At 40.9% G+C, this 24,840-nt stretch overlaps 1 protein-coding gene across 8 annotated transcripts in view; it reads left to right on the top strand.

The window, feature by feature from the left end:
- The window catches only part of sash1a (SAM and SH3 domain containing 1a), a 172,489-nt gene that overhangs the window by 104,721 nt on the left and 42,928 nt on the right, over positions 1–24,840 (top strand). For 2 of the 8 annotated variants that reach the window (XM_039781041.1, XM_039781040.1), the window contains exon 1: positions 17,784–18,489. The exons of 5 other annotated variants lie outside the window; for them this stretch is intronic. In XM_039781041.1, coding sequence (XP_039636975.1) covers positions 18,370–18,489 — 120 coding nt within the window. In that variant the 5' untranslated portion in view covers positions 17,784–18,369. Of the gene's footprint in view, positions 1–17,783; positions 18,490–18,571; positions 18,821–24,840 lie in introns of those variants that run through there. One more of the 8 variants, XM_039781042.1, reaches the window with a different exon arrangement.

Raw genomic sequence — 24,840 nt, 5'->3', positions numbered from 1 at the left:
CATCCCTAACTATATTGTGAGATATATAGAATCAAATCGAACCGTGATCTTAGAATCGAAAATGTAATCCAATCGAGGATTTGGAGAATTGCGACACCCCTAGTGCATACAGACAGAATACTCATACAGGTGCAGTGTCTTGCATGCCTGATTATGTTACTACAGTGTAATTATCTGTGCTTCTGCTGTTTTTATAAAATCTGGCTTTAAAAGCTCATTAAATCTATTTTGAAACAGGTCAGAGGCCAGATATTGAATAAATCTCCAGCAAAATCAGAGTTTTGAGCGTGTCACAGGTTACACATCCTATTGAGTTGAGAGGATTATAGCTATTATTCGTGAAGAAAGAATATTCCCTGATTATAGCCAGACTGTGTGTGTGGATACAAAGAGCTCTGATTACCTCTGGCACTGCTGCCCCACTTCCCAGGATACCAAGCATTGACTAACACAGCAGGGGGACAGGAAAGGCTGTAGGCATACACACTCTTACCTACAGTACTGACACACAGGCACACATCAAACACAGTGATTAGCACTTTGTAAATTAATCTCATGCTTTACTGTAAGCCCACGTTTCCACATTTACTCTTTTTTTAGAATTTAGAATTTAAAAATTCCGTGGAGTTCTGTATTAAATACACACAAGATAGGCATCACCAACATGGTACAGAATATTATATATAATATTTCAGTATAAAACATGCATGCTTATAGATGATTACCTTTTTGTATGATGGTGTGTAGCACATCGCTAAGTACTCGATAAAACACCAATAAAGTATGCCGATCTCGATTAACACCAGCCGTCCACATACACACACACACATGCTTTTTCCTGTTTGTGTTGCCCATGGCAACGGCTTGGCTAGCATTGGTGGTGATGTCAGCAGTGATGTACGAGTGTTGGAGTGCAAGGGGATGACCTCAGCAGAGGGGAAGTCCCAGAGGACTCATATCAGCTGCAGCCAGCGCTCGCTGTGAGGACTTTCTCACACTCAGTATCCGTACGAACAACTAAAGCTGCCCTGACCCCTATAAACCCCAACTTCTGATCCACAGACATCACAAATCACCAGCACCCAGCATGACAAAGACCTCTGACATGTACACATGCACAGCCCCACACACCATACATTGTCTAATATAACCCCCAAAAAACGGTTGGGAATATTTAGAGGATGATTCTGGATGAAATTAAAGGTACACTGTGGCGCTTTTGGTCAGTAGGGGCACTGTAGAGCAGTGTTAATTACTGGGTAATAGCTAAGAGTCAAGCATATATGTCTCCATGGTGAATTAAAAAATGTTTAAATACATTTTGATGTTAAAATATTTTTTAGATATGCTACTAAGGCCAATTCAGCTCCTACATTAAATGTTTTAGGACATTCAGCAAACATTCTGGTCATGTCTATGAAATTAAAAGGGTGACAACCCATGCATGATGCCCTTTGGTTTCATGCATTTTCACAGTTGGCTGTAGTAATGTGGTGTAAATGGTACCAATAAAAGAGTGGAAGAACACAAAGATAACCACTAACCAATGCCAGCAATGCAAATTAGAAAAAAAAGGTTTTGCAAATATTTTATGAGAAGCATGTTTGTCAGGACTTCATGATGCATTTAGTATATTTTGGTTACAAATATTGAGAGTAAACAATGTTAGCATTCAGTCAGTGAGTGTACCTTTCTGTTGTGAAACAACTTGAAATCGTCAGTGTGTATGCTGTAATTTAATTAGGGTGTAGTTATAGTATTTCCTGTAAGTAAGGCCAGTGGTTATGCTCATCAGCCTTGGTTTGAGGCTTTTGGCTTCTGGCACATGTGTCCTGTGGCTTTTTTCAGTGGGCAACTAAGGCAGCTATGTTCCTGTCATGGTCTGCTGTTGGCATCAATGTATTTTCGCTGATATTCATGCCTATTAGATCTAGCTCATCCATTTTGCCTCAGAATGGTAGCCTCTGTCCAGGTTGGCACAGAGGCTGCCCAGCCCGCTCTTCTAAAGCAACAGTCCATAAATTAATGGTTGCCTGCCTCTCTCTCTCCGAGGACAGCTGTTCTACCAGCCATGGATGGAAAAAACAATCATAGGAGCAACAACCACATCCATGGATACAGATTAGGAATGTGCATACTGTATGTGTGTTCTAGGCACAGGCAAGTGCATGTTTGCTCTTGTTTGCATGAACCTGTTCATGTGTGTATAAATTGTTAACTCACATGAGGTGTAGGAGATCAAGAGCCTGTAATAAAATACATTTTCCTCTGGATTAATTTTGCATTAACGTCTCACTCAAAGGTGGGTGTTTAATGGCTGTTGTAAAAGTAAAGGTTGATAAACACATAAAAGTGCTAAAGTGAAAATAGTGTGTTCTAAATGTGTGGGAGGAGAGAGGGGAGGAGGGAGAGATTAATGTGCAGGTGTTTGGTAGTGTACCAGCATGGAAGGTTGTTTTCTGTCTTTTACACTAAATCAATGTCATATTAATATAGTTCTTTGAGCAAATTCATCATGAAGGGGCGCCTGGTTAGCTCACCTGGTAGTGCAAGTCTAAAATGCCCAAAAAATAATCTAAAAGGGAGTTGCCCTTGTCAAACCAATTAGATTAGTTTTGTTCATTTATTTAAATAGCCCCTATTATGCCATTTTATTTACCCATCTTTTAGTGTTATAGTTTTTTTAGTATATAATAAATGTATTAAGTACAGAAACACATTTGCTCTGCCAATGGAGCTTTCTCTCCCACAGACAGCACTTTTTCTCAACTGTCCAAAACGCCTCACCCACATTCCTGTTTGAAATTCCTCAATTAGTGATGTCAATAATTTTAATTTTACATATGTGCTGCCTGAGCAAGCACAGCCCACCCAGTAGCTTGTTTAAATTTGGTTGACCAATCACAGCAGACTAGGCTATTTTGGAAGGAGGGCCAAGAGCTCAGACCTAGTGTTTCAGGTGGAGGCACTGCAGCAATGGGTAGTATGAGAAACATAATATGTTTTGGAACATCAAAGCATGTAAAGCTATTCTAGTTTTTTTTTGTGCAATTCAGTGTGACATAAACATTACAGACTTCATGGCAGGGGTTTCATTTCTCTCTTTGCTCCCAACATATGGATATTACCTTGGTACTTGGTGGCAAATGTGTGTCAGATCAAGTAAGGTCTTATGTATTATCACTGCTCTGCCCCAGGGGGAGCTGTTGCTCCAGCTGTGGATGGTAAACCCCCTGCCCTGTCCTGCCCCCTGGCTCCATGACACATCCTCTTGTAACCTCCCTTTGTCTTCTCTGCCTGTCTCTCAATCAGTGTTCTCCTTCCTGTTCCTAGTCTCGTTATGTTCTAATTTAGTCAGTAAAAGTTACGATTATTAAACTTTTCTTTCCTATTTTTTATTCACTGACAATGACCGTAGTTTACCCACCTTTCATTTTGTCATTACGTCATACTTAAAAACCCAGGCCGCAGCAGTAAACATGTTTCCACCACATGTCCTGCTTTCTGAAGCCAACCATTCATGTGCATAAACAGACTGAATCAGAAGTCTGGTTGAGGTTATGACTGAGCTAAACCCTGGAACTAGACAGTGTCTGAGCTGGGCTGACTTTATTCTGGCTACAGTCAAATTATCAGTGTGAAGATGCATCGCTGTACCTCTGTTCTTTACAGCTTTATATCCAGGTAAGTAAAGTCTTTGCCTTCTGCACATTTCACCCATCATTGATAATTATGTCAGGGACGGTGTCAAAGTAAAATATATGACAAGTGTGTGTGTGTGTGTGCCTGCAGGTTGGCTGTCTGAGGGTTTAAAAGAGCAGCCTGGTTACATCTGAATACTTAAATCAGATTTCATAGTAGCTTGTCTAAATCTTTTATATCACCAGGTGCATTTCTATAGTGTAGATTTGTTTTCATACCAATAAATGTGGCTTGATTGGTGGCTTTTGATTAAGTTTTTGATTGAAGCAGCCACACTGCCTAAAAACTTCCTTATTGTACACAAATATTGATCATATTAATGCAATTATGCAAATGTATTGAATGGGCCTAAATGCAAGCTGTTGGTGTTTCAGTTGTTATGGTTACACCAGTCGTTCATCCTACATTTACTTAGCTCCACATCCATACCTCCCTCCACCCACCAGACTGTGGGACCAGAGCCAGAGAAGTAAGATTTCACACAAGCACACACCCTTGGAAATACCCCTGCCCAGACTTTGGTTTTTGATTCCCCTTCAGATATGGTATAGAGAGCTTTACATAGTCAGGTATGTGCTTTACAAGCCACATCTGCTCTGAGATAATCATGACCAGATGATCTTGCAGCTGTCCCTCAATATATTCCAGACTTTGACAAGGACAGACAGAGAAAAAGTGTAGAGAAAAGAGGAGAAAGTAATTAAAACTGGTGTGACCTCATGTTCTCTAAGACACAGCCCATGTAATTGCAATAACCCGGTCTTAATATTGCTGTGGACCAATGTTGCTGTCCATCTTTCCTGTCTGTCTCTACTGTCAATTTTAATGTTATTGACTGCATGTACAGTGAAGTTTAGCATGGTCTTGGAAGATCATGAATATTGTACTTTTCATGCATTATGAAGGGGAGTAGATAGTGGTGCAAGCCACTTACCGATACAGCAGATCCACACCTGCATTCATGCTAATGTTGTATGTAGAGATGCAGTGCAGGGAAAGAAAAAATTATCATAAAAATAAGGTAAATACTACATTGACCTGGGCTAAATGCCAGCACAGGATATGGATATCTTTACAGCCAGCATGGGCTCAGCACCAAGCCCCGCAGCAGTGCACTCCTTTATCAACACAAGCCTCCTTTGAGTGTGTGTGAGTGTGTGCTCCAGGGACCCCTAGCTTGTCTTCATCCCTCTGACCATACCTTCCCCGCCCGATCATTTTCTTAATCTGTATCTTTTGCAGCCTGTCTGATAGATACACCATGGTCTCAAGTTGTACAAGCATATATAGTTTCATAATATTGTATAAAGTAATTTATTAGGCAACACAATGATATCATTTATCACTTTGTCACTTAAATATATTGAGTTTGTGTTATTTGTTTTGTAAGTAAATAATGTCATCTTGGGCTCTGAGAAAGTTTAAAGGGCATTTTTTTCTCATTTTCTGACATTGTAGAGGCTAAAAGGTAATCAAAAATAAAAATGGATAATGAAAATATTAGCAGCCCTATTGTTACAACACCCATTTTCAACAAAACACGTATTAAATTATGTTATAATACATTAAAGACATTTTTCCCCAAATGAAGACACGTGCAATCTCTTTTCAAACATGACATATCCTATTTAGTAATGTGTCCTTAGCTCAGACAGAGCCATCTGTATCACAAACTCAATGTTACTCAACCTGTATTAATCTCAGTGGGCCCATTAACCTCTATACTGCTTCTGGTCCCGCTGAGTCGTCTTTGCTGCAGAGAAGCTCCACTCTTCCAGAAGGGTGAGGGGGCAGTGGAGCAGACTCATTACTGGTGCATCGGCTGGCCTCTAACCTAGACTGGAAGGACAATCATTAAACACACAAAGCTAATGACCGCCGACTGCTCCATTTTTTATTTATTTTTTATGTCAGTCTGGATGTCTGTTTGTTGTTGTAGTTGTGTGTGATTGTGTGTCGGTGCATGTTACGCACACTGATAAGATCTGTGGGGACACGGATAACGGAGGGACAGAGAGATTGAGTCAGTGAGAGTGAGTCAGAAAGTTAATTCTAATTGGTTAGGAGTGACCATCTGGACCAGAGCTTTCAGACAGGACTCCCCACCAGCCTGTAATGAGGTCTCGTCAGGCCGGAGCAACAATCACCACGGCTTATGCCAAGCATCGGGGCCTTGCCATGGTAACCTCTAAGCCATTTTATCACCTCAAAGGTTATGAGTCAGCCAACTACAGCACAGAAACACAAGTCATCCCTAATATGGCTTAAATGTTTCAGATAGATAAGTGACTACTACAGAATGTTTTCAAATATTAATTGTAATCATTTTAACAGTTAAGGTTATAATCAGAATTGGGCATTTAACTACACTGACAGTACTTTTTTCCTACATGAAAAGTGTCCTTGAGAACTGTGTATCAAACTATCAAGAACTTTTCAATGCCTTTGTTGTTTATTTTTCTATTCTTCTCATTCTACTCTGAGTCTGATTTAAATCTTTGAATTTGGTCAATTTCATTTGAGAAGATTCTAGCAGCTGCTTGTCTTTGCTAAAGACCCAAAGACATGAATTAACCCAAGCAGATAACAAAAGAGGAACAATTCAATCACAGAAGTATCTCTTGTCCCTTCTCTTCATATGAGCTTTAATTGTATTTGTTTGAGAGCATAATCCTCCAGATCCACAAGTTTGACCAGGACTTCATTCGTGGCCATGTGAACCTGTTTAAGTAATTAGGAAAATATACAAGTTTTGTGTTTTTGTGGCTCATCACTGCCACTGGGTTCATATTTTGCCAGTGTAAGCAGGATCCTCTGGGCTAAAATGGGGGGAAAATTCCTGTGAAAGTGGAGGGCTACAGTGGTTGAGCTGATCTTGCACTATGTTTGTGTTTTGTGTGGTTGAGTTTCGTGTAGACAGTCAGACAGACAGACAGAGACAGCTTGAGACTGCTTCATACTCACACACATATGCACTGTCAGCCAGAAAGTGAGTTTGGTAGTATGAGACACTGTCATAGTGTCTGATTGGTTGTCCTGCCTGTCAGTTATCTGTGTTGTCTAAACTTCATTGTGGTTATCTTTTTTTTTATTTTATTTTTTTTAAATATAAACCAAATATATGCAAGCTGGTTATGGAAGATATTTTCACTTTATCATCAAAAATGAAATTTAAAATTGAATTTAGCTCAAACCCAAATGCCAAACTGATCTCTTTAGATGAAACACTGATCACTAAAATTGAAAACCACTGTGATGTCAGAAATACAAATGGGTACAGAGGAAGCACAAGTAAAAGTAATAAATAATTGGAAAGGACATATGAACAGAGCTAACTGTGCGGTGGTCAAGGTTCGACTCAGGACCAAACTAGCTAATGATGTCAGGGGGGGGGGGGCGGTCTTATATAATGTGCTCAGTCCAAATACTGTACATGCTGTCAGACCGCAGTTAAATCCGGAGTGCCGAGCCAGTTATACAGCGCAAGTACAACAATTTAGTCTGAGGTACCCGAAGAACAGACACGCATCAACACCACTTTTTAAAACCTATTCAAACTTCTTATTCTTAAACATCTGTTGACCCTTGAGCTATGAACTCAGGAACATTTGTATATGTGGTTACAGGACAACATGTAAATCAACAATGATAACCCATTGTTAAAAAGAAGGCCTTTTTTCCTCACTTGTTTAGATTCTTTGTCTGTGTCTTTGTCAGCAGGATATCTGAAAATGGATTTCCAAGCAGCCCAGTGGCCCTGCGCCAATTAATTTGTTGCTCGAACCATGAAATAAACTGAGACAGAGATTGTATTCTAGATGTTAATAGTGTGTTTACGGACGGAATAATTCCGTTTGGCTAAAAATTTATGATTGTGATAAGAACAATTTCTTGGTGGACATTTGTCTTCATTTGGAGAGGTTGTGTTTGTGAATCAGGCAGAAAGTCAGGTCATTTTTCTCCTTTTGACTCTTGAAATATATATAGTATGGGGAAATTATTTAACCCTGGTACTGGCCCTATACTCACCAATATCCCCAACAACAGTCCTAACAGCACAGAGCATTGGGATTTGGTTAAATAATATGTTAGTGTTGAAAATCCTTCTGCACTGAGGTTTTGATATTGATCCACTGCTGTGAGTCAGAAGACGATTTTTTTTGCATGTCAGCATGTATTTTAACATGGCTGTTTATTTGCCTCCTAATGTGCAAATGGCCAAGTATGTGTGACAGATCATATGTTGCGAGTTGTGTATGAGATATATGATGGCCGTGTGCATACTGACAGTAATTACAGAAGACCGTACCACAGAGCTGCCTGGGGCTGGCAAGGAGCACGTTATTATAACATCTAATTCATAACCAAATGTCAGCCATGTCTGCAGCCTTTGCTGCGAGCATTGTGATATAAATCTACAGGGAAGGTGAAGCTGTAAATGCTCATAATATGTAGTGCACTGTAAATTTCATTTTATAATGAGCATAAATAGTGGGCTTGAGGTATTTTTAGATTGATTTGCAGTATGCATACAGTTTGTAATTCTGTGTGAGTGAGTGCATGGCTGTGTGTGAGCTGTATATCTGTGTCTGCTTATGTCTGTGTGCCAGGGATAATGTGGCATCTCCAGAACTGGAATTCCTCTCACACCACACTCCACAAGAGACTCTCTGTCTTTCTCTCTGCTTCCGTAGGAACTGAATGTAGTCTGTTTTCTAGTTTCCACTGGTCAAGGTGACCACTGAACAAATACACTCCCAGCTTTTGATTACAATTGTCCATGTTCCAAAGAACCAACCATTGCAAAACGCACAGTAACAGCCAAAATACATTCATGTTTGACCAACATTTCTAATCCCAGCTTCTTTCTGTGGTGTCTCACTCCATGTTAGACATTAGCTTAGAAAACAGGTGAGAGTGTTTATGCAAAGAAACAAAGCAGAGATAGACCCATAACCTCGTTATCAAGCCCCACTGGCTACTGTCTTGTTAGTACTGGAACTGTACAGTAAATGCAAAGCTGCATTATGAGTGTTCATGCATGCGTGCATGCGTGCATGGGTGCGTGTGCGTGTGTCTTTGGGATTGGGATGAAACCGCGGGGGATAATCATGTGTTCACAGCACACATGGTCATTAATAACATCGAGGCCGAGCTTATTTTTACTGTATAGCTCAGAGGCTAACATATGGCAGAGCGTCTGCCTTGACATAACAGGAGGTGAAGTAGGATTTAATAGACAGTCCAGTGTTGTGGATAGGCATAGGGCACCGTGCTCTGTGGTTTGTAGGTATATTTGACAACAGCAGAGGGCACCACTATGTCCCATTTGACGGCCCCATTCCCAGATAGAGGGACTTGGAGAAAAACACAGAGAGAGGAAGCAACATTTTGAAAGGGGTTTGGAAAGTGGAAGAAAAGATGGCAAAACATACCCATGGGAAAGCTCCTGATAAGCAAGAGACCAATGACCAACAATCTAAAACTGCTCGTCTCATCAGGCTAGACAGATACTATATCTCTGGGTTGTTTTGGGGATTTGAGTTGCATTCCACGATTTCTTAGCAAATATTATGGTCACATTACGTACAGTACTCAGGAATTGCCTTCTTTATTACCACGGGTTGCATAATTTTATTTTTTTTCCAGTGCTCCAAGTTGACCCCTTTTTTAATACTCATGGAATACTCATCTCCTTACTTTGACTGGAGTGCAAATGAATAGATTCTGTGGACCTCAGGAAGAGTAGTTGCCAAGAGATCAATTAGGATTTGAATGAACAAACTCTGACCATGTTCATATCAGCCAGGGATAACTAATTATGTATAGCTGTGTTGCAATAAAGTAGCTGACTAGTGTACTTTTTTATACATTACACATCTACAGCTATCTGGAGTAGTTCTTAAAGTCAATCATGTTATTCAGTTCTATTTGTTTTTATGGTAGTAGTGTTTTTAATTACTGTTCAAATCACTCTCAGAACAGAGTTTTTCCATCATAAAAATCTAGGTTGAACTCTGAGTTTTTAAGTCATAAATTGAAAATGACATTCAGTGAAATTAATCATTAAGATGTGGGTTCTTTGAAATCTATCCCAATGAACAGTTAGTTTGGGCATTATATTTTTTTTAAGTACTTCCACATATTTATGAGCAACATTTCAGTAAAGTTATAGCAGTTCTTCTTGGGTAGGATTTATTCTGACCACACACATGCTCTGTCCTTATTATGAAACTGATCTGTCACAGTACATCTTGTGCAGAGCTCCAGTACACAGAGTGAGATGACCAGTTGAATGTATGACACACTGGACATCAGCTGTCAGCCTGGCACTGCCACCCTGTCACCAACACAGCTGCCAGCCGAGCCTCATGACCTCCATCCACAGTGAGACCAACACATCTCCACTTGCACCTGTGGACTCGCACAAACAAACAAACATGCCCTTTATACACTGTTCTTGTTCATTTCCAGCACACGTGAACATCATTTTAACAAAGATGCAGTTTATTCCTCTTCCCTCAGCCATTTCTCTTCCAAATGCACATCCCTGTCTGCAAATATGCACCAATCTCAAAAAACACTGTGCAGTCAGTTAAAGGACCCTGGCCTCTTACACAGTGCTCCTCATACTTTTGGAGGCTTGCTTACATCCAAAGCAACATCTGTCCTTTCAGTCGCGCCCGATTAAAACACTCTGAAATTTCAGTTCACACACTCACACACACACAATAGTGTAACATAATCACCTATCACATGATCATGGAGGCGTACACTGCATGGAGAATCTGAGGATCCAGGGCTTAGCAAAAATATGCTTTGTTTATACAGTATATCAGCGTTTTTTTATACAAAGCACATGAAAGGGACCTGCAATACCACTGCATTAATAAAAGCATGGATTACTACTTGTAAATCCTACCTGGAAATGCTTGTGTCTGTGGGAGGCACAATAGAATGTATGCATATAGAAACTCTACATGCACATGTCATTGAGCTAGAGAGTGTGCAATCGAGTAGAAACCAGCCAACACATACAGAACTCTTAGAAATAAATGTCAAACTCACTAAAATGCGACATGAAGGATGTGAACAATTCCAGTGAAAATGTTTTGTCTGAGTTAAGAGGTGTCAGCGGGTCGTTACAAACCTCGAGAACCTTCCTTTATCCTCACTGCATCTCAGTGACACTGATAAATATTGTTATTTTCTTCTTGGCCCTGAATTCCTGCATCACATTGACACCCACACAGGATATTGCGTTGCGTTCCGTAGGTGCAGGTATACAGACTTGGCATGCTTTCCTTGACATTGGCCCCACATCCAGATTGATTTTTTTCACTGACATACCGTACATTGTGCGAGTTGTTTGAGAAGTCTTGACAGACCGCTTGCATTGTGCTACAAACATCAGACCTTTATCTCTTTTCTGTATCTATTTGTTGTTGTTCCCAGTGTTCTCCCTGTTGCCCATGCATATCACTTTGAGTTTATCTCACACTCTCCAACTGTCTCTCTCTCTTCCTTTCTCATCTCTCTCTCTCTCTCTCTCTCTCTCTCTCTCTCTCTCTCTCTCTCTCTCTCTCTCTCTCTCTTTCTGCCTCAAGTAATTCCTGTGTTGATATTTGAAGTTTCCCCTAGCTTTCAAAAGACTCCAGTGTTCTGGTTGACCACCCTATGAAAAGTAATACCTAGAGCACACAAACAGCAAGCGCCAGGCATTTCATTATTACTTCCCAAAAGCATTGTTTTCGGTGGAAAGACCACTGTGTTGATTTAATTTAATGAGTTGCTTAGCTGGGGGAGGGGACCCAGGCAACAGTAATTAGTTGTCCTGCTAATTGGGTTTGTCTGATAACTCCCACACAAGAATCAGTGGCGTGTGAAGCACTGTGGGGCTGGACCGACCGCCTACTCATCACACACACCACACACATTTTCTTGTGCATTGGGATACACATAAACACACGTATATGCACACAAACATAAATAAGAATAACAAATGCACACATCCAGATTGGTTCAAAGAAAATGCCTGGGGACTGTCAAGCCTTTGACCCATCGACTGAGCGGAATTAATGATGTGAAAATCTTGATCCCAATTAATCACTAAGAGAAGGCCCTCTGAGAACCATGAGATAAGAGTTCAGGACATTCGATCCAATACATCTTTGGGTATAAACGTGCATATTTTGATTTGAAAAAAAAGAGGAAGGCGTATAGAAACATGGGGTAAGAAAAAGGTGAGAGATTGATGAAGATATGGTAATCAGAGCAAAAAGAGAGGCGACTGCACCCTAGTTCCTTCAATGTGAGGAGTTTATAGTAACCTATATTTTACATAGTAATATCATGAAACCATTATAAAAATGTAGTCTAAAATTTACTGGAACAGAATAGGCTGCATACTATCCTTTAGGCATTAATCAGCATATAAAGTCATTTCCAATACTTTCTACTTTGGGTGGAAATCCTGTACATTTTACAAGGCCCCATGTAGTGTTGAGTGGTCATGTAAAGCATTCCTTTAGTGCGTTGGTGGTGCCCTTGATGTCTGTCCACCAAGTTGTTAATCACCCCTGGTAGCATGGTGCCTGACTCCCAAAGGGGCTATTTTTAAGGCCTGGGGTCACTGACCTCCAGGGAGGGTCACTCTCACTATCAGGGGAGGTCCAGCTACTTCTTTGCTTTAATGCCGTCTGCATTCTTTTTCTATCTCTAGCTCCTTTTCTCCCCATACCAGTCTCTGAGTTTCTCTCCACTGTCTCCTTCCTTCTCTTCATTGAGTCCTAACAACTCATGGTTGGAACTAAATATGTTTTACTATTCATTTCCTTACAAACTTTACATTATAATATAATTTTTATCTAATACTAACTACTATTATGTGACCGGCCTGAAAGATTCCACTGCAATCTTCTCCCACTCTTGGCGCTTACCCACCATTAGTACCAGCTCTGCTCTGTTTGGTTCGGCCGCGTTGCCCCGTCCTCCATTTTCCATTGCAGATTTAGTACCACCTCATGCGTGAGGCGAGTGTAGCTGGTCATCATAGCGACGCCGTAGGAAACTGCCGTGACCTAACGAGACATGCACACAGAACGTCGAAGGTGTGTTGTTTTTGATTCTCGGGCATTGTGGCTGTTGCCACAGCCAGAAGACACATTTTGTTTCAAAAGAAGCTGGAGGCAGCAAAAAAAACGCCGCTGGCTAAACTATTTAAAAATGGCGTGTTTGTTCAGGACACCACCGTCTGTCGCTAGCAATGATGATGCAGTAATTAGTGACGATTCTCTCCGACCAATCAGTAGTCTGCAGGTTTTCACGTCACCTTTTGGTATTGCCTCAGCTCGCTTGGAACCTCGACGGAGGTGATAATAAAAAAAGTACCTGTTAGCGCTAGTACCAGGTACTTTGTTTCATAATGGAAAAACAAAAAGGTGAGTCGAGGCGAGTAATGGAAACGCCATAACTAACTCCTCCCTGACATTTATCTTGTGTCTTCTTCTCCTCGCTATGCTCTGCTCTACTTTGCATCATCACCCATATGAGCGTGTATCTGCCCGCTTTTGTGATGATCTTGCTGAGTCATCAACAGTGTAAAATGAAACCTTATCGTGATAACCTGTAATCCATGTGTGTCTCAACGGAAGTTTATCTTAGTCTTTAACATTATTTATCCTGTGGGAGTGTTTGAGTGGTTAATGAAAGGGCTTAGTGGGAGATTAGTTGATTCTTTGTAGATGTAAGGTCCCTGCAATGCCTTCAGGTCTTCAGTGATGTACTGCAAGAAATGTGCTCTTTCCTGAGTTTTTGTCTTGTCCTAACCTGTTCTAAAAGATTTCTTCCTGTTCCTACAGAGTCCTGTAAATTTAGTCACTGGCAATGTAGTATACATATTAGTGCTGTCAAACGATTAAATATTTAATCGCGATTAATCGCATCAATGTCATAGTTAACTCGCAATAAATTGCACATTTTTATCTACTCCAAATGTCCCTTGATTTCTTTTTGTTTCATTATTTTTTCTCATTTTAATGCTCTTATCAACATGGAAAAGTGGCTTTGTGCTTTTGTCGCCTGGCTTTGACGAGGGGGCGAAGAATTCGCATCAGCTGTGTGCTTCAAGTGGTATTTCAGACTGGACGCGCTGCGATGATAGGTCAGTTCACAACGACAAAAAACACAGATCACTTTGGTCTTGTCAATGGAACCATTTGACAACGTTTTCAAAGTAACCAGTCAGAATCTTATTGGCATCCATTTTGGCATCTCACGCTCGCCATCCACTCAAAACGTAACGTTAGCCTACTACTGCTTGTTTTGTTTCCGTTCTAGCTAGATCCGGTGTGGTGTCGTAGTTTTCTAACATTACTTGTTGTTGCAACAGCATGTGAAAAAAACTACGAAGTTTGCTAGGCCAAAAAGAAAGTTAATCTTGCGTTAAAAAATTTACGCCGTTAAAATGGGTTTGCGTTAACGCTGTTAATAACACGTTTAACTGACAGCACTTGCACTGTCTTTGTGTTGGAATTTTAAACTCGATTTATGAGGACTATGGTTAACTGCTCCTCAGATCTCTGCAGGGTAAATCCAGACAGCTAGCTAGACTATCTGTCCAATCTGAGTTTTCTGTTGCATGACTAAAACAACCTTTGAACGTACATGTTCCACCTTTAACAAGTTCCTTCTCGAGGCTATTTTGCAGCGATACCGTGGATCCGCTTGGTGCTTAACACCGCCCAAGACGATTGTGATTGGTTTAAAGAAATGCCAATAACCAGAGCACGTTTTTCTCCCATCCCGGAATGCTGTGTGGACTAGCCACACTCTCCTCCGCAGTGCTGTGGAGTGAGGTCTGGCAATGTGAGACTACTGTCATTGATGTCATCAATCCCAATCCCTGATCTGATCCCTGATTTTTTTTTTTAAATATATAAACAGGCTTGTTTTTTAATGATTTATATTGAGCAAATAGTAACACATATCACATCACGGCTTCGGCACATAAAACATCTGTCTGATATAAAAGCTTCCTGGCTCACTCTAGAGGTTTTCCTGCTCCTTCCCAAACCTGATGACAGTGTAATTTTCCACCCAACCCACAGGAACCCAGCAGAATCAGTGCAGGAGAAGAAGAACGCATGAAAAGACAATGAAACTATTAATATTAGATAGGAGAAGAGATGAAAGAAGATAGACGAAAGGCGATAAAAGTGTCAAAATAACTTTCATACTTAACATCCATCAGGATGTAGTACAAGTCCTGAGCCTTTCAACACTATGTTCAAAGTAACCCACGCTAGCAATTTATATTCATGACATCATCCTTTTCACGACAGAACCCCCTATATATTATGAGAACCGTGAAATACATTTAGCGCTCAATACCTACTTTCAGGACAAATTTATTGACACTGAATTGGTTGCAGGGAAATCCTTTTTGTGTTCATATACTCCAAATGTTGCCCGTATTTCTGACCAAATGTTCACATATTTTCCAAAGAGGTGATGAAAGGAGACAACTTTCTTGACATGTAATAAATTGACAATGGGCTTATGGTGAAAGAATTAGCAAGTAACTTTTGTTTCCTCTCGTCTGGCAACATGACACCTTGATTAGTGGTTAGTGTGAAGAGAGAAGGGGAAAGCTGGCATCTCCAATCACTCACACACCAGCAGTGTTCGATGAGTGTGCGCTGAGTCAACAGGCTTCCTGCTCTCCTCAATGGTACAGTTTGACCCCTCTGTTTGAGTTGCTCCAGGTGGGATCACACCGTCTTGTATTTGGCTATGGGGGTTTTTGGCAGGATGAGTGTTTGTGGTGTGCGGGTGTGTGTGAGCAGAGTGACTTCCAACACCCCTATTTTAGCTGGAAGGAGGGGGAGGAACAGGGTGGTGTCCCAAAAAACACAACATAGTCATTATTCTTAGGAAACTGATGGACAGCGCAATGATGTAATGGCTGTATGGACAACCACACACACACACACACACAAACACACGCACACACACACACACACACTAGCAGTCCTACAACTTGCTCTGCTGTCAACCTGAGGTTACAGATGCGAGGTCGGCAGTGCAGACCCCCAGGTTGTCGACTCGCCGGCCAACAAAGCTGCTCTTGTTTTAGTGTGTGTTCTGTGTGTTTAGATTGCAAGCAGGATACTGCTAAACAGCTGTTGCTCATCCAAAGCCTGTAAAAGTCATTCTTCACCTACACACACTTTGAACCATGATATTACATAAAGGAACAATCAGTGCCAACAAAGTGGAGTAACATGGATTATAAGTTTAGATTTTGGTTGCATGGGTACACCACTTAAGTCCAGATTGAAGTATCTCGACAACTACTTGAAGGATTACAATGACATTTTATTAAGACATTCATTATCACCATAAGATGAATATTCCAGACTTTGGTAATTCCCTGACTTTTCCTCTAGTGCCATCATCAGGCCAAAGTTTGTCCAATACTTGATACAATACAATGACCTGCATAACTATGGACATTCCCATCAGCCTCAGCCGTATTAGGTGTTTAGTGCTAATTAGCGAATGCATGCTAAAACACTAAACTAAGAAGTTAAACATTATACCTGCTAACCATCAACAGTATCATTGCGAGATTGTTAGCATGCTGTTGTGAGCAGTTAGCTCAAAACACTGCTGTGCCTAATTACAGAGTAGCTGTGAGTCTTGTTTTAAGCATAAATAGCTTTATAATACTAATTTAAATAAAAGTGCCCACACATTGATCACGTATAGACTGTGCTGCAAAAATGCAAAGACGTCAGGGAAATGTGTGGGAGCCTTTTGAACCCTGCATAATCCACAATAGGCCGCCTATTACATTTCTCCTTGCACTGCAGGTGAAACTAGCTTTGGGGATTATTGTGTAACTGATCACCTTTTACATGGTTACAGAAAGGAATGTGTGGTAAAAGTTTTTCCTGGTCTGTTCTATTTCCTTTTTGGGTTATGTTACTTTAAATGCATGTTCTTATTGCATATGGTGCTGTAGGCCGATCTGGTAAACAGCAGGTGAAGCAGCATTTTTGATTGGCTTGGAACCACGGGGAAGAGAGAGCTGAATTTAAAATGTTTAATCTTACTCTCCGTCTCTCTCTCCCTCTCTCTCATCCTTCTGGCATCTATCACAAGACCTGGCAGCTGTTGCAGCTCTGAGAAAATGTGCTTCTGACCAACTACAGGGAGAATCCGAGACAGGCTCAGGACTTCTTCATTACAATAGAGTGGCCTGCTGGCGGAGCGTAACAAATGGCTGATCAGATAGGATAGCTGTGCAATATCATGCTTGTACATGTTAATTTTTATCTTATGTATTTGAATAAGATCTGCAGCACAGAGGACATTGCTGTTACATTGTATACCAACTGCTGTTTGTGATATGTGTATGTGGCATTCTTAAAAACAAATTAAGTAGTTACAGTCAACGTTTCATGTTTTTTGTTGTTGTTATTGTTCAGTATTTTATCCAGATTAATGCCAGGCATAGGACACAGTATGTATCACCCCCTTAAAAACATTTTTCCCATGCGCTTTTTTTGTTTTTCACACAATTGTGTGGAGAATGTGCTTTGTTCACAGTCCCTATTCAACTCTGGCTGGAGGGACGTATTGGTGGAAAGCTCTGTCAGCATGAGATAAAAACTTTTCTGGGCTGTTAAAAAACAACCTTAAATGAGCTGTACTCCTGTAATAGCTTTAACAGCATATAATGATCTCAGGAAAACTATAAACTCATCGTTTAAAACGCTCATAGAAGGCAATAGGGACATCAAAATCATGATTGAGTAAGATTTGGTCAGCACTGAGTACAGCAGACATTTGGAAATTCACATAAGTATGGTGTTCAGGGTTAAACTGGTCAAATTATATTACTCAAACAATTAACTCCTCAGGAGTTATTATTGGAATATTAATTATTCCTCAGTAATTTGGGTTAATTCCTGGCCATTTTGCTTCTGACACGGGACAAGTGTTTTTTTTTTTCTGCTGTGATGTTTTGTTGGGAGGAGTGTGTGAGGGAGAGAGAGACGGAGGGTGAAGAGAGGGGGGAGGCGTAGTGTTTGGAGGATTTGCTCTGTGCTCCGGGCGTTCTCTCACTCGAAATCTTTAATGGAAATAAGCTTATGTGTGTTCGCTCTACTATTTTAGACAGTTTTCTGTCACTCGTCGAGGGATTCAATTAACTTTTCGGAAACTTCTAGCCCACTTGGACGACATATCTCGCGGTGTGGGTTTTAGTTTATGGCCGGGCACGGATCCGTGCAGTGCGGACTGTGGAGCAAGGAACACCCTGCAAGGAAGTTTTCAGACGAGTGACCTGTTGTGGGTTCAACACATCACGAGGCCGCCTTTCTTTGCTTTTGAGGTTGTTTTTTTATATTACTTGACATTCGACGCAAGAGTTGTTGTGGGAGTTTCGTGAATATGCCAGGACGCAGTTTACGCATTAAACTTCGGATCGTGCCAAGCAATGTTGGAACATTTGACCGGTGCGTCAAGGGCAACTTTCTCTAGGAGCAGCCAGCCTTGGCACCCACATCTCGTTACAGCTGGTGGTCAGGCCCCTGCCTGTGGGCTTGGATTCAAGCTTTTGCACTAAAGTGGTCTGACTGAACAACATATTCTAAAATTATGGAAGGTGATCAGGGGACCGGTGCGCCTTTCGATGAGCCTGCCGATGAGCCCCGGGCAGACAGCGCTGCTGCGTCCGACAGTTTTTCCCAACTGTGGACGGACGTTATGGGGATGCTGGTAAGTTGTTTTGGGGGGAGGGGTGACAGGCTCATAGACTGACATCATAGACTCACAGCTAACTGAGAGTTTTCACCCTCGTCCTCAAAGTTGACACTGATTTGCCGAATGAGCGATTGTGTATCCAACTGGTCGGTGCATGCTAATCACGCATCAAAACAACTCTCAGCACAGCAGCGCGTCCTAGTTATAGGCCCGAGTTTCAAATGCACCAGCACTCCGCATGTGGTCTAGGATTCATTCAGGTGCATTAGTTGGACGCTGCTAAGGACGAATTCATACTGTTGACTCGCTCGGATCTCAATGCAAACAGGAATCGTGTGAGATAATGGTATGTTACGGATTTAAATGTTAACCCTTTGTACTGTGTTTTGTTTGCTGCCATGTTCTCTGTGGCTTTCGGGCATTTGGTGTACAGCTACATTCAGTACGTTCATATGCACACACATTTTTCCCAATATGACAATATTCCGAATTTGATACGTGTCATGTAAACAGCATATTCCGGTTGGATATTACGAATAAGGCCTTTTCCCAAATCTAGCACTTTTGGATTAAGACGTGGGTTATTCCGGTATTATTTGGGGGTTTAGGGGCTTTTCTTTGGACATGTATACAGCGCATTCGTAATCACGGCCTCTGAAATCACTAGATGCTGCGGCTGTCAGGGAAACATTATAACATTTCACTAATTTGCATATTAATGTTGTAGGTTAAGGCTGATTTCCCACAGTGTTTCAGCCCCCCTACTTGATCATAAGATATTCTAAATGCCCAGTTTTCTTTGTGAACTGCATTATCCCACTCCAGGGAGAGTCTGATTTACTGTACCTTACATGTTTGTACCTTAAATGCTGGGGACTTTGGAGATTGTAACAACACTCTTTTGTTTGGCTGCCAAAGCAGACTTGATTTTACAGGCCATGGGGTCTGATTGATCTGCTGACCAAATGTGTTGCAATCACTTCCACTCTGTTAAAGACAGAGGTGTTAATTTGGTTTGGTCTGGCACTGTGTGTGTGGCTGTGTGGCTGTGTGTGGCTGTCCTGCCCTCTGACACCGGGTGGGAGACCCCAGGCAATTTATCCAGATTTATTGCTTTTGAGGCAAATGTCTGCAAGGTTGGGCTCATCTTTGTTTTTCTCATTGAGCTGAAACACACCACACATATACACAACAGAAGCAAGCTTTTTTAACTCCTTTGTTCTCAACATAATAAATAAATGCATCCTTTTCTTTGCTAATATCATGGTTGGAGGTCATGAACTAATGGTAACATTAATTGTAAGTAGCTATCTATAATGCCAATAAACATCCTGCAGCACTCATCTGAAGTTAAGTTTAAAGTCAACCGCCATGTCGCCAGCAGACATAGCACACTCATATTATTTCAAAATCACTTGTTGGAATCTTATTCCACGTACTGTATCACTTTACATGTGTATGTCTTGAGTCTTGGAAAGGCTTACATAGCTATGACTATCATATTTTCCTAGAAAGCTATACTGGAAAGATTAGAAGTGTGACAGTATGGAACTTGATCAGTCTTCTTGGCTGCTGACAGCGTCTTTAAAAAGTTCAGCAGCTCAGTTTGTCATTCTAGAACTAACTGCAAGACAACCATGATAATGCACAATTTTCTGTTGATTGCTTTTCTCCCTAAGTGAATGGACTTTTGGTGATGAGTTGCTTGAGTTGATGGCAGCTTGCAGTTGTAATTTATGTAAATATAATGGTTTCCAGTTAAACATTGTCATTTATCTGCAGTATTCATGAGCTTGTGCTTAAGTATACAAGATGATATTTTCACTGCTTAATCACTAACTGTGTTCAGGCTCCTATCTTTAAGCACATGAGATCCTGAGCACAATGAACACCATTTACCTCCTCAAAGTAAAATGGATCTGCTATATATAACCACTGCCCTTTGACTTTCAATGGCTTTTGTTTTGCTTTGGAGCCTACATGTACTGTATATGGGAATGCCCTTTTAAAATTTGGGATTGCCCCAAGCCTGTTGATTCAACTTTAAATAACTGTTGCAAATGTGTTTGGTCTTGGATCGTCACACGTGAGAACAGGACTACATACTTGTTCAGATAGAGATCCACCCTGATAAAGATCTGGTCAACATGCTTCCTTCACTCCTGTCTTTCAGGGATTACTGTATGTTTCAGCAAACTCAAGAACTACTCTTAACACTCAAGTGCAAATAAGCATTAAAACAGCCAGTGTCAAAGAGCTCGTCCACATAATGTCATCCATATTTGCACCTTCGAATGAGTTTTGGGTGCTCCGGTCTTCAGTCTTTTTCTGAGGGGGCCTTTTCTTTGAGGTTAACCATAATACACAGCAGCCTGTTGCGGAATGTGTTTAATAAGAATATCTAAGTAAGCCAGTCATTAATTTGTGGTTGAAGCAGGGTAAATAGCACTTGAGCTAATTAAGACTAAAAGGCAGTTTATGACGGAATGGCACAGGAGCTAGTCTATAGCTCTAAGTGGTGGGATTTACACATGTCTGAATAGTGTTTTGCTTCTAGTCCCACCCCACTTTTGGAGATGTGATGGCTTTTCCTCAGACCTGAACTTTTCTTATTGAATGTTAAATAAGCCACATATTATGAGTTTTCTGTATTGGCATGATCTGTTTTGAGGTGTACATCTGTACAGACTTTAAGATCTCTGTAATAATACATTCCAGTTCCATTCCATTGCTTCGCCTTTAGCAAATGTTCTACGAGTCTGTGGGGTTCAGTTTTATCTGGAATGACTGCTGTATTTCTACAATGTAGAGGAGATACACAACTTAGATTTTCAAACATGCCTTTACTCATGACAAGTTTCTAATTGAGCTCCTTCCTAGTCAATTTGATAACAAACTTGGACAGCTTACACAGATATCATTATTACTATTGGTGTAAGGGACCATAGTTGATCCGTGGTCCGTACGGATCAACACGCACGATTCATAATGCATATAAACCGCTTCCGTAAAGTTTCACCATAATAGTGTGAAATTAATTTTACTGTTACTTAAAGTAGGCTGATAAATCTCTATGGAGGGTTGCCGTGAAAAGATACAGGCAACGCAATTTTCTGTTCACGTGAACGGGGCATGTTAAAATCAGTTGTATGTTCATATGAACGGAGCATGTTAAAAGCAGTTGATAGAGACGGTCATGGCTACTGGAGTTGGAGAAGCAGAAGAACTCGAAAAACCTTGGCACTGGCTACAGAGCTCCGTCGTATCAGCGGCAGATGGTAGTTAAGTTACCCGAGAATAGGGGGCTTGTTAAGTTTAGGAAAAAGATCGTGGTTTGGATTAAAACACTCCCAAGGAACACACATTTCTGGGGTGAAAGTCCATTGTTTAGAAATAAATAAATAAATGGAAAGCATTTTTTTAAAATTCTTCTCTCGAGACAAATATTGATGGTGTCTGGGAAACATATGGTTAGATGAGGTGATCTCTATGTGCTTCCTCCCACATAGCACTTCATATGTAGTGGCAGCATATGCTCCAGTCCTTTATTGCCAAACCATGGTTAGCTAGGCCACTTTATATCTCTGCCAATAATGTTCTAACACAGTCTAACATAGCCTTATTTTGTCTATTGTTGCTGAGTTCAACTCAGCTCACTCCTAGTTTGCTTCCCCTCACTGACGAGTCTCATTATTGAGGTCACACAGAGATCTGGCAGGTTTCCTCTGTTGGAATGGCAGAGCACTGTTCTGCTCAAGCCACGGATATCCTCAGGAAGCCCTCTAAAAGGAGGTGGGCTTTGTCCCCTGGCCTCACCTTCCTCGACAGTCTTCCCCCTTTGGCTCCCATGGCCGACGCTACATCTTTTAGTCAGACTTCTACTAGCTCTATGTTTTGTGGAATCCTCCACTACAGTACATCCAACATTTTTCAGAACTCCTGTAGTTTCATCCACCTGTCTTCACTTATCTTTTTCCACATTTCTCATGTCAGACTTTGCTTATCGTTCTTTTTCTTGTCTGTGTTTTATGATTGGTTGGCAGTTCAGGGACACTACTGTACTAGTCCAGGGAAAAATTAGGGGATTGTTAAATATTTTCAGTTGGAGGAGCTAGGGGAACTGGGTGGATAGAGGGCTGGGTGGAGAAAAGGATGGATTACTTACTATTGCTTTTATGATGAGTTGTGTGGGGACTGTTGGACAGGCGATCTCTTGCACGGGTTGGGTTTAAGCTGGTGTATCCATGACTTAGGGTGAATGCGGACAATTCTATTGGTTCATTTTTTGATGAAACTTTAGTAGAATGCAACACAATACAAGACAGTGTGTGGCTATTTAAACCTGCCACACCTGTGCTGAGGTTGCATAGCAAGTGAAAGTGATCATACCACTGACGTTCAAACATTACATCAGATGCGTGGCTCTATTATAAACTGTTGTCATTATTCTTTCCTCAAGAGAACAGGTAGTCACCAGGCCAGCACTGTAACAGTGGTTAATACCATGTACAACTACCATTCAACCCATTGAGGAATGTGAGCCCAAAGGATAGACCACAACAAACATGTTAGGCCCAGGGCTAATGGCTTTTAGCCTTTTGGCATGTGTTTCTCTCTGGTTATAATAAACAAGCGCTTTCTTTGAGAGACTTTGCAACACCTAACATGATGTGGAACACTTGAATTGAGTGTGATTTGATTGTGAGATTAGCTGTGCGACTTGGCAGTGATTCCTAAGCACGCAAGGAGGCCTAAGTTATCAGTGCTCTGCATGCTGGCTGTGGAATTTTTTAATAACTTAGCAAAAGATTGCTTTAGTGTGTTGCCATTCAGATGCTCTGTCGTGAAGAAATTGTCACTTCAGCTGGCGACTGCTCATTGTTGGCAATCTGTATATTTAGAATTTAAGAAAGAACAGCTTGTTTCCTTACTCAAAATATTGATTTTGTGAAACATAACAACATCCATGTGTGTGAATGCTGGCCCAGTAGTTCCCAGATGGTATAATCTATAAAACTATAATTGTAGCTATAGTGTGGAAAAACTAGATGTAGGTTTTAACACCGTACACAGGATTGCCTATTTTCTTAAACTGATGCTGCATTTTACTGACACAAGGAAAGTCTGAAGAGACAACCTTCTGTGGTAGTGAAAATGCCAGGAATGCCGTGGCTAATTGATTAAGGTAACAGAGACTAGGACTGGGTCTTCATGCTGTTTGCAACCATGCTGCCTTTTGTGAGCATATATATTTATATTCCAATACTGAAGTTGAGAATATTTTATTTGTTTTCAATGAGAGACTAGATGAATCATGTTCATATCTTGGAATTCTGGCATGGTTGGTAATTCATTCCTCCAATGCAATGTTGAATGAATATTGTGTAAATCACTTGGTTATGGCTCAGTAGCAATCCTATCACACATTGCTGAAATATTTATCCACTGTGGTGCAATACCAGTAATTTGGATTTTGCTGCCACTAACTCACAGTTATTACGGCTTTTACATAAACAAGTGTCTTGTACAGCAGTGTCCCAGAACATTTCTCAGAACCTTTGCTTTGAGTTGCGCAGTCTTGGAAGAGAAGTGACATGCAACACAGTTTTGTTCACAGTTTTGTCTGACAAATTTCGGGAGTAGCAATCTCGATCAAGCAGGCTTGAACAGTAAATGAGACACGCACACTCTTTACTGTAAATACACGCAAAGTCACTCACACATTTTTGCTTGGGTGTTGTTTTTTTTGTATGCCTATTGTTGCTATTGTTCCATTCAACTGGGAGTTGGCCTCCCTTGCAGCCAGGGCGGAGAAGCAGTTACATCAGCTAGTATTAACCTCCATTTCAAACATACCTCCATGAAACTAGATGTGTTTAATATTGTGGTTAATACAATTCTAATTTTTTTTTTTTTTTTTTTTTTAAGGATATTTTTAGAGTGAGCATGGCACCCTTATGCTTTCCAGGTCAGATAAGCTGTGGCGGATTTAATAGTCATCCTTAGAATCTTTCTTATAGATGCAGATATTTTTCTTCCCAAAACTCCAGAAGTTGTATCCTCCTCTCACCCCACAGCTGTCCTAGTCAGTATCCCACAAATCATCTCTTGTTCAGCCTCCACTCCAACCCCCTGCCCACATTTCCAAACTGGATGTGTGGACCACTGTCAGATCCCTCCATGCTCTTCCACCTACACTCCCACATTGACAGATTCTCTTTAAAATGTGGACTAAACTCTCGCTCATCTGCTGACACACACACACACACACACACACACTGTCAAACAACCTGAGAAAATAGTTGGTTTTCCATTCTTTACTCGTTCCCTCATTTTCTCCACTGTGATTCTCCCAAAGGCATTTTT

The sequence above is a fragment of the Perca fluviatilis genome, chromosome 18 (assembly GCF_010015445.1).
Source record: "Perca fluviatilis chromosome 18, GENO_Pfluv_1.0, whole genome shotgun sequence".
In the NCBI taxonomy this organism is placed as follows: Eukaryota; Metazoa; Chordata; class Actinopteri; order Perciformes; family Percidae; genus Perca; species Perca fluviatilis.
Note: the sequence above shows the minus strand (reverse complement) of the source record. Positions and strands in the feature narration are given on the sequence as shown.